This window comes from Hoplias malabaricus, chromosome 2 (assembly GCF_029633855.1).
Source record: "Hoplias malabaricus isolate fHopMal1 chromosome 2, fHopMal1.hap1, whole genome shotgun sequence".
Classification (NCBI taxonomy): domain Eukaryota; kingdom Metazoa; phylum Chordata; class Actinopteri; order Characiformes; family Erythrinidae; genus Hoplias; species Hoplias malabaricus.
The window spans coordinates 73656942-73668402 of record NC_089801.1 but is presented as its reverse complement, the minus strand read 5'-3'; the positions used below and the strand labels follow the sequence as shown (position 1 = coordinate 73668402).

At 37.0% G+C, this 11461-nt stretch overlaps 1 protein-coding gene across 1 annotated transcript; it reads left to right on the top strand.

Moving 5' to 3' along the window:
- The first annotated feature begins 609 nt into the window (after positions 1 to 609).
- On the top strand, positions 610 to 9575 carry si:dkey-1h24.6 (T-cell-specific surface glycoprotein CD28). The gene is made up of 4 exons (XM_066662263.1): positions 610 to 886; positions 3906 to 4232; positions 4556 to 4677; positions 8877 to 9575. Exons 1-4 carry the CDS (start codon positions 802 to 804, stop codon positions 9042 to 9044), a joined length of 702 nt encoding a protein of 233 aa, XP_066518360.1. The 5' UTR covers positions 610 to 801; the 3' UTR covers positions 9045 to 9575.
- The last annotated feature ends 1886 nt before the right edge of the window (positions 9576 to 11461 follow it).

The window sequence follows — 11461 nt, the reverse complement described above, 5'->3', positions numbered from 1 at the left end:
TATAAAACATCAAGGACTGTGACATACAGACAAGGTGTGGACCCATGTTCTCTAGAGTGATGTGGGCTCCTGTGGGATGAGTCGCAGAGGGAATCATCCAACAAAGATATATTAATATTCTTATAGAGCATTAATGAAGCCATGTTCAGTGGTGAGGATCCTCACAGGACCACCACAGGACAGACATTTTTTTTGCAGTGACGCTGGAGGTCAGTGACGACTGAAGAACAGCATGAAAGGAGGCTCATAAAGTATGCAGAGCATCAGATGGATATTAGTGTGTCTAATAACATAACGCATGGACGTTATTGAAGACATTTTTGGCTGCAGATGAGGGTGGGGTCCCCCTGTTGTTGTGGAGGGGGTTCCTACTCTGCTTCTTCAGTCAAACAGAAGAAAATGACTGTGGTTTATGAAACGATAGAATCAGCTACTGTATGTCACCTCGAGCTTTTTCATGCAAATTGACTGAGCTTCAAAGTGTAAAAGGAGAGAAATGGAAACTTCCTGTGTGCCATATGGGGATGTGCCTGCACTGCAACTTGTGTGTGTGTGTGTGTGTGTGTGTGTGCGGTGTCTCAGTTCTCAACAATAGCAGCCAATTTTTGTAGCCAGAGGCTGTGGTGCATATGGTCCCTCAAAGTTTTTATTACAGATAAACTTTAAGAGATCGAAATTTGGCCACGGTTTACTTCCAGCTTTGGACACAACTCATACTTGCTTTGACAGAAGAGAGATTGACGGCCGCCTGCTTCAAAAAGCACGCCTTACAAAAGGAATCAAACCTGAGTTGAGCTGAAGATGATAGTGAAGGCTTCCTGGCTGTGTGCGACCCTCCTGCCCCTCTTCCTATTTGTTAGAGCCCTCCCAGAAAAGCAATGCAGAGGTGAGTGTCAGAGACCACCAGGGTGTATTGTGAGTAGCTTTGAAGGCTTTGAGTTCAAGCCTTACTTTTATATTAGTATTGTAACATGCTTTTAGTTCATTTGTGTTGATAATGTCTCTGTTAGAACAAAATCTTTTTATAAAAATGCGAGCTGCCTATACAGGGTCTCAACAAAGTGATGAGGAATGAATCAACATATATTTTTTTTCTTTTGTGAAATTACTACTTTGGAGTAACAAAGATAAAAGTCTGGTTCCAAAAATAATAGTTTTGTTGTTATCTCAAATCTGTCACAAAAAATGAAACGTACAGTTTTTTACGTATTTTTTTTTTCTTATAGAAATACGCTTTAATAAATAGGATTAAGATCATAATTGTTTTCACATAAACTGTAGCATCTAGAGACTGTGAAACAGGTAATAGACAAACACTGTATATATTTTACAATATAATATTGAATTATATGCATGTTTTTTTACAGATATAGCTCAGTAATTACTGATAGCAGCATTGTTCTTGGTGTTGTGTTAATAACCAGTTAGTAATAGTGGTAATAGTGGTTATTAATAAGGTTAAAATCTAAGATTCAGTCTGAAACTTAAATATTCATAGTTGAAAAAAAATGTTACAGTAAAGAAACGTATTTTTTGTGAATATTTACACATCACTTGCTGCTGTAATTTATATAAATAAGGAACTGGGTTTGAAATAAAGGGAGATCAATTATCTTGATATTTTTGCAGAGATATTTGAAGCAGACTTGAGCGGGCTCTGGAATGGTGACCCTGTTTTTGAAGCAACTGCTGCAAGATGATGATGATTCAGGGTTTCCTTGCTTTGTTCTCGCGTGTTTTTAATGTATTTGGGTAATGACATTTCTCCGCTTGGGTTTATAGCCTCTGTGGAGGTTAATGATTGCTGTGAGACAGAAAGAGAGAGAGAGACAGACCTTGTTTCGGAATCATTATAATGTGTGGGAAGACAGCGGCATATCAGTAGTGTCACACTACTGGGGAGGGAGACTTACTTTTGGTTTTTAGTGTGATCAAAGTGATTAGCTTGTTCACAACTGTTCTGAATATGATCTCACGTCGTTAGAGACTTGGCTTTACTCAAGAAATGGAAAACTTAAAAAGCAGAACCAGCAAAATACATACTGAAATGAGATCATGACTCTGTGCAGGGGTGTAGTTTTATAAAAGCTTTGCAGGATGATCTCGCCCTTTAGAGAATTCAGACTAGGGCTGCAGAATTTAAATAACGTCTTTCATTTTATTGACCACTGTAGATTGCGACAGTTTGCAAATATTCCTCCAATCAGCTCACAGTATAGACGGTCTAAGACTGTGGGTTCCTGTGGGTTGTAATAATGTGAATTTAGCAAAATGTAAATCAAGGCGAGGAACCCCAGCAGAAATGTTAAAGCCGTCCCCCGTCAACGACTTTGTATCATTCAGTTCACTCGCAAATTTGTACGACATGGACGTGTGTGACTAGCGTGTTTGTTTTAACGCTGTAGTGTACAAATCTTTCGGCTGGAATCACCACATTCTCTTGCAGTGGTTGAAAGGTTATCTCTTCAGTCTTCATCGGAACAAACCGTCACATTGTTTCCTTGTTCTGCCATTTTGCAAAATAATACAAATGTTGCCAGATAAGCAGGGTTTTTCCAGATGATTAAAGAAAATAAGATCCAAGAAACAGATAAGCACCAAAAAAAAAGTGAAGCACCACAGCGTTGTCTTATTTTGATCAGAGCTGATTTCAAATGTGACATTTAAGATTTTCATATTCTAGAGTAGTAGGATATATTTAAATGTTGAAATATACTCCAATACTGTCGCTTCTGTTCATGCTAAAGATAACTATATGGTATAAGAAGAGACTTTCAAAATGTTTAATTCTTATAAAACACTTCAGACAGCGCACATTCATTAGATACTTAGTTCTGGTGAAGACATATATTAATCATGCAAACCGCCAGTTTAGCGTTTAAGTGTTTCTCAGCTTCGTCACCATTCCTTCAGGTTCGATGTTGAAGTACATTATAATAATACATTATTGATTTGGGTATCACTTTAAAAATTCCAATATAAAATGACACTGAAATGCCACACAGAAAATGCAAAGCAAATATATTTGTTTTTTTTATTTGCATCGTAAAAATAATTTATATATATATATATATTATATGAAGGTGATATGGGAACGGGAACAAATCAGCTGAGAGAGTGAAGAAGACACTGGAAGTTGTTTTCCTCTTGCTCTGGTGCCAAGGGACAGGCACAAACATGGCCTCTTCTGATCAGTGTTAATTTCGTTAAAAATATCTCAGAATATCTATTTGTTGACAAACTATTTTTTACAATAAAAACTAAATAAAAATGATTTGAAGACAAGAACGTTGTGTTACACATTTCATCGGTTAATACAAACCAAACTATAATGTATAATAGACCAGATAAATGGCCTGTTATTTCAGAATATCACAAGGAAATAAAAACAGAAAAAATCTGTTTGCTGTTGTCATGGAGACAATGCACAAAGAAATGATTCTTCAGGAGTCGATTCCTCCTCAATATCTATGTTTATAAACAGAGACACTGCTCAGCAGGAAGGCTTTTTGAGAAATCACGTCCATCCAATGCCCTTTTAGACCAAAATCTCTTCACGCTCCTAAAGGAAGACACATCCCACACACATTTTTTTATTATTTAAATTAATTATTTAACACTAAACTTTTTTTAATTTTGTCAAGTAAAGCTGGACTATAAATAACCAAATGACCAAAACAGGACTAATACACATTTTATTTTAAAGACTGAGACTAAATTAAAATCAATTGCCAAAATTAACACTGTTGGATTTTTCGAAACATTTGGAGGAGAATGCAAACTGCCCAGATGTATTTAATCAGTTTGCAAATGTCAGCACTGGGTCTTCTTTCTCACTCAGAGGTTCACACTGAAGCTTCTCCAAACATGCACAGACCTTGTGTTTTCTTTGTTTTCTATTCTAGATAGCTTCCCAACCATTCAGCGAGTAATGGTCCACGGCAACATTTCTGTGTCCTGTCCTTATTTCGAAGGAAGGGAGATGGTCTTCCAGTTGCAGAAGGATTCAGAAATTCTTTGTAGTGTGAAAAGGAATGTCACAAGTGGGAGACAGCTCAAACTGGAAAATATGTCAATCACTCACCACCTGAACCTTGAGAACAACAGTACCAGCTTTATTTTGTACAATGTGACTCTGAATCACACGGGGCTGTACATCTGTGAAGGAGAAAAGAGGCTGCCTCCTCCGGTCCTGACTGCCAAGGAAGTTCAAACCATAGTCATTGTGGAAGGTAGGCACTTCTATGTGTGGGTCAGTCGTAATTGAGAAATGCTGAGCTATTTGTATGTAGTTTTTTTCATTTCTGATCATTATTATTAATTTGTTCTTGTCTTTATAAGAACATAACAGAGCTGACTGTTGAAGATAAGTCAACTGTCCTAATTTGACTGGAAATTGAAAATAAAAATGCATCTATTCTTAAGATTTTGCGCACTACGTTCAAATGACTCAAAATTTTCTGCTGTCAGCAAGTTTACTTCAGCAGTAAAACCACAGTCCTCCACGTCCTTTCACGTCATCTTCTAAGTCACTTCTCTTTTTCTTTGTTACCAGAAAATCTAATGAAGGGCGTCCAACTGTGTGAGCCTCCTGTCAACAATCTCTCCTTGTGGGTGGGGCTTGGAGTGTTAACACTTTACGGCCTGATCATCACTTACACAGCTGTTTCCTTCAGGGTGAGTGACGCTGGTTTCGGAAATGACCAAAATGCACACGTTTGAAATCAGTTGCAACTTCACGATTATATGATTAATATGCTGACTCATCCCTGCAATATCTCAAGGCATTAATGACATCACAAGATCAGCTCCACTTACTAGGGCCTTGGCAAAACTAATGTTCTTTCAGACACACCTTGAACTCTAATGTAATTGACATCCACAAGGACCTAGGAGTTTTCAGCAGAACAGCATAATTGCTCTGAATAAGACACAGCCAGTTATTCATGACTGAATTCATCTGTAGCTGATACTCTTTCAAAATAAATCTAGAAATCAATCAAAAATAAATCAGAATCACAATCTGAATCAACAGTTTTGGTCATGAACATACAGGAGTTTGGTTTTGGTTACAGGAGCTCACAGTGCACTACAATATTTCACTGTACACAAAAGCCACACATTCTTACCACACACAGTCATACGTGTAAAACTTGCACGGTGTAGAGTGTTGTACGAAGGGCTTTCATTAAGTTTTTGGTAAACGTATGAAGTAAAACCCATACACAATTTATAATGCTTTTATTTCTCTATTTAATACGTTTGTTAGAAAAAAATTATTCAATTAAAAAATGATCATTTAAAGCTGAGATGTTTCTTCAGATTTGGGAACAGGTGAAAATCTCCTGGGCTGCAGGCTGAAGGACTAATATCTTGGAGTCCACAGTCAAACACAGCACAACGCTCAAGCTTCCTCAATGTATTTGTGTTACTCAGAATACTGCTTTAGTGTTTGGAGCAGTTGCAACGAAACTACTGATTGAAATGAGCTAATGAGTTTCCTTTGTTTACACTGTAAAAATTTGCTGTAAATTTACAGCAAGTCTGCTACAGTATTTTATTGTAAATCACAGTATTTACAGTAAATTATTGTATTATTCAATTACAGTAATATGCTGTAAACTTGAAATACAGTAGTGTTCCTGTAAAAATACGGAAAATGGTTGGGAACTCTGCTGCCAGTATTTTATTGTAAATCGCAGTATTTACAGTAAATTATTGTATTATTCAATTACAGTAATATGCTGTAAATTTGAAATACAGTAGTGTTCTTGTAAAAATACGGTAAATGCCTGCGAAATCTGCTGCCAGTATTTTATTGTAAATTGCAGTATTTACAGTAAAATATTGTATTATTCAATTACAGTAATATGCTGTAAATTTGAAATACAGTAGTGTTCTTGTAAAAATACGGTAAATGCCTGCGAAATCTGCTGCCAGTATTTTACTGTAAATCGCAGCATTTACAGTAAATTACTGTATTATTCAAATATAGTAATATGCTGTAAATTTGAAATACAGTAGTGTTCCTGTAAAAATACGGTAAATGGCTGGGAACTCTGCTGCCAGTATTTTATTGTAAATCGCAGTATTTACAGTAAATTACTGTATTATTCAATTACAGTAATATGCTGTAAATTTGAAATACAGTAGTGTTCCTGTAAAAATACGGAAAATGGTTGGGAACTCTGTTGCCAGTATTTTATTGTAAATCGCAGTATTTACAGTAAATTATTGTATTATTCAATTACAGTAATATGCTGTAAATTTGAAATACAGTAGTGTTCCTGTAAAAATATGGTAAATGCCTGGGAACTCTGCTGCCAGTATTTTACTGTAAATCGCAATATTTACAGTAAAATATTGTATTATTCAATTACAGTAATATGCTGTAAATTTGAAATACAGTAGTGTTCTTGTAAAAATACGGTAAATGCCTGGGAACTCTGCTGCCAGTATTTTACTGTAAGAATTAGTAGATTATATTAATAACAAAAACATATTGATGTCCATTTTATATTAAAGTGCTGAGTGCAGCAGATTAAAGATATGGTGTAAAATAATGCAGATGAGAGAAAGTAAAAGAAGATGCACCCATCTGAGACGTGAAGTACAGAGGGTGCTGTGTTGTGGATGATAATATGCACCGAGATAAATAAGAAGTGCAGTGCAAAAGTCCTGTAGACGGAATGAAGTGCATTTGTGATATCAAAAGGGAAGGACCTTCTCTGTAGCCCGGTTGTCCTGATCCACATTTGGCTAAAGCGCAGGCCTGAGGGGAGCAGGTGGTGTCCAGGGTGTGATGGATCAGTGGAGATTTTCTCTACATGCTCCCTGGTGCAGATCCAGTCGTGTGGGAAGTTTAACCCCAAAAGTCACCACTGTGATGGATGTGGGGGTGTAGAACAGCACCATCAGCTCCAGGGGCAGGTTAAACTTCATCAGCTGATGCAGGATATATCCACGACCAAGGTTCAAAGTACCATTTCTGCTCTAAACCAGCTTCTAACACAGTTGTACTAGGTGTACACGTCTTTTTAGAGCTGGGTTAGAGAAATAAATGTGGTCATGCTGAGGCTCCCTGAGGGCGTGTTCAAGAACTACAGGTCCACATCTCAGTAACTGGAAAATCTCAGTCCAGTTTAACTTCAGCCACATGGAAAATGACTCCAGACACCACTCCAAAGGTGGCACCCACTGTTCTTTCTGTTTACAAGATGTTTTCCATTATCTGCTTTAGGATTTGAGCAATTTCAGCATCAATTTTTAAAATATGAAGTCTGATTATCTTCAGTTGTTTTAGTATATAATCATCTACAGCTGTATTCATGATTGTAGACTCTTTTTTTATCCAATTTGAAACATTTTTAATAGCACATATTAATAAGGTTATGGATGTGTAACCAAATAAGTTCAAAATAATTCCCTCCAACTGTGAGGAGTTTGGTGTGCTGTCCTCCGGGTGCTCTGTTTTCCTCCCAAGGTCCAAAAACACACGTTGGTAGGTGGACTGGTGACTCAAAAGTGTGTGTGTGTGTGTGTGTGTTGCCCTGTGAAGGACTGGCGCCCCCTCCAGGGTGTGTTCCTGCCTTGTGCCCAATGATTCCAGGTAGGCTCTGGACCCACCGCGACCCTGAACTGGATAAGGGTTACAGACAATGAATGAATGAATTCCCTCCAAAAGTTAGAATAGAAGTGTATAACTGTCTAATGCAAGTTAAACACAGAGCATTGTATTACTGTTTTCTTTTCTTTTTTTCCCCATGTGTTCATCAAAGGTAGTTTTGGCAGCTGGTTTTGATTCAGTTTTAGTCTTAATCCTCTGGCTAAATCTAGTCTCATCTTAGCAATTTAATTATTATTATTAGTTTTTATCTAATTTTAATTTAAAAGAACCCACAAATATGTAGTTTTAGTTCATTATCTAAAATAAAATTTGTCATGTATTAGATTACATTAAATAATAAAATAAAATAATTACGATACATTAAAAAATAAAATATGGCCACTTCAAAGAAAAAATACAGAAGGCGCTTGCAAACCGAGACTGAGTCGACTCCAAAAGTTTCAACTCTGTGAATCATTGGCCAAAAACTGATACGAGCGACTCCCAGGCGCTTGAAGAATCGATTCTTCGTGAGTCGTTACCTGTTCACTTGTTGCCCTGACAACAGTGGAGTAAACGATGGAGCTTTTCTTGCTGGTTTTTCAACTAAGGGGTCATTTTTCCCTCACATTACCATTTAGTAGTTATTAATTGATGAAAAGTGTAAAACACTTTGTCATAGATTTTCAAATAAGTATTTATAGAAAAATAGGTGCTCATTAATTTACACTGGTGTTCATATATATTGTTTCTCATTCATTTTCCACTTATTTTAACTCCACTGACCAACTGCGTTCACTTTGTAGTGTTACAATCACAGACTGTAATCCATGTTTTTCTTAAACCCCCTTTCTATGGACAAGTCTCAAATTATTTAACAAATGAATAAATGTTAGTCCACAAACTGCATAAAATTATAAATAAAAAAAATCAAATTTTGCATAAAATTATGATTTATTTATGAAATCCAATAACGTGTTTATGAACGTAACTGTATTTGTACAAACTGCAGACCGTGAGACACAGATTGGGATGTGTTCATTTGTGAATTGTGAAACATATTTGTGATTTGTGTTTAATTTGTGGATTAACATTTACGCATTTGTAAAGTATTTTGAGACTAATCTCTCTCCACACCTTTAACCCGTTATCTCCATAGAGAAGGTATTATTTGGGGGACGGATCACAGCAGTGCTCCTGTTCTTCTTTGTCACTGTGTGTGGGTTACATTCAAGGTCTACATCATGTTATCTTCACCTTTCTCTTTCAGTCGAGACTGACCAGATTGGACCTTACCAAGCATGACTACGTTAACATGAAGCACAGAGGAAGACGAAAGAACCAGGGCATCCTTCTGCCAACGAGGCTGAGTTGGTACAGTGATAACACAACAGCTATTGCACCTTGCAAGTTTTCCTCCAAACGAGTGGACAGTTAAACCCTGCAGAGGACCACTCTACTATCTACTGAAGCATCCAGACTGAGACCCACCCTGAGAACACTGCACACTCTCAGTCTGGTATCTTCTCATTGTGCAGATATTGTAGCAACGCTGTAGAATAGGGCTTCAGTTTTAACCTTCTGTCTACTGTTGATCCTGTTTCAGAGTGTTCCTTCTGTCACTGTCATGTTTATGTAGATATCATGTGTAGTGTGTAGTAAAATGTTCACCCCATTTAGAAGGGGTCATTATTATTATTATTATTATTTGTATGTGTATCTGTGTTATTCTTTGTCAACTTCAAACTTTTTGTGTGTAGTCCTGACTTAGTAAATGGAAAGCAAATCAAATGTCTTTTTGGACCGTGGAGAGACCTCCAAACATTGAAAATCATGAAAAGAGATGAGGATGTTGCTTTATTCCTGCTCCAAAGTTGGTTAATATTGACTTATTTTGCTGTTACCAAATGTGGGAGACGGCTAACTGCATGAAAGTAAACACTGACCGAATATGTTACAAAACTGAACAGCTGGAGATACAAATAATTTTCTGTGGTAACTCAAACAGTAAATAAAAACCTACAGACAATTTAAACCACGAGCAAACTACATTTGGCTTCTTACTCAAACATGTTCCACCATTTTGTTTTGCTGTGTGAACAGTAGATCTTCAGAATTGCCTACTTGCCTTTAACTACATGTGGAAAAGACTCTTTACAATTTCTACAAATCCTTGAATGTTTTTTGAGTCCCTGCCGACTCTCTGCTTTGTACATTGGCCACAAACATTTTTAAGTCATCCATACTCAGCAGTGAGAGTTGTAAGTAAGGGCACTAAAGTGGAACATTTCAATTCAAAGTGCTTTGCTACATTTGTGACTAAACCATTGAATGAACCTGTACCCACAGTGTTCAGAAATACACTGGGTATTGCTACATGCTCATTAGACAAGCTCCAACCATTTACACCCAGTTCTGGACTTACTCCCTTCAGTGACTTGATGTGCTAAAAAACAAAATAACACATCCCATTTTTCCATTCAAAGAACCTCCACTAATCTCCTACAGACATTTGTCTGTAAAGAATGGGACGACAGGCTTATTAATTGAATAGAACCTGTGGATCATTAGCCAACAGCTACTCCACCTGTGCTACTTGTACATTTATAAACACAGCCACAAGGATCAGCTACTGTCACCTATTCCTCCTGGTGCACCACCGCTAATGCTAAGCTAAAGATGTGACTAACTGTACACTGATGAGACAACCAGTACACTCACAGGGGCCAACATGGGCAGCCCAGGTGGGTACTAGCAAGGTTTGTCCAGAATTAAGAAATGCCCTCCAGGGGAATGGAAGTGATGGGACTGGGATGGGGTGGTCCACATAAAACCAAAATCTCTCTAAACGACAACAACCCACTGTGGGCACCATGTGTAGAGAGTTACTGAGCTGCCCACATTTATCTGACACCTGCAGCCCCACTTCGTCTCACCAGAATACAACCGACCTAGATGTCTGTGCCCATCTTGAACCCAGCTAACTCACTTCTTTAACAAGCATTCACAGTGTTCATGTTACAAAACGAAAAAGAAGTGGCTTCTTTGTTTGATGTTGCCCACAGGGGGGAGACAGAGGTCTTCATAAAGCCTTCGTAGGACATAGTACAGAGCGCCTGTAATCCCCTGCAATCCCTTCGCACATAAAACAATTGCTACTTTTATTCCCACCCGTATTTACACAAGCTCCGCCCACTGCGCTGTTAACACACGAGCCACACAAATAACTGTAGTGTGTGATGCTAGTCTAATAAAATAAAATAAATGTACATAATAGGGCCAGTGTTAATTGCTAGCATCAATTCTATTGCAGTCAGTTACAAAAGAGACAAATTATACTGAGAATGTTTTTCCCAACTTATTTAAATTAGTTTATACATTTAAAAGTTTTGACATTTTATCTATCTATCTATCTATCTATCTATCTATCTATCTATCTATCTATCTATCTATCATTTTTTCTTTTGGGAAACATTTAAAAATAATATTTGGTATGAATGATATATTAATAAATTATGCATTATAATTATTATGTCAAATTTATATTACAAATATTGCAGATTCTTTCAGTGAAACACAAGTGAGCACATCCTCTACAGAGAACACACTTGTACACACTTTAGCACACACTGCTATTATTTACTCAATTTAAATGATTTGAAAAACACTAAATAATGAAAATACCCAGAAATCTGGGTACAGGCCAAATGTGATGTTTTCATTTTCCAGTGTAAATTCAACAAACAAAAAAAAAGCACTGTACTGACATTACTGAAATAAACATAACAACAACAACGCATTAAAATATTTAGAAATATGTCACAGTTAAGTGTGTCATCTAAAGATTGGTTCACT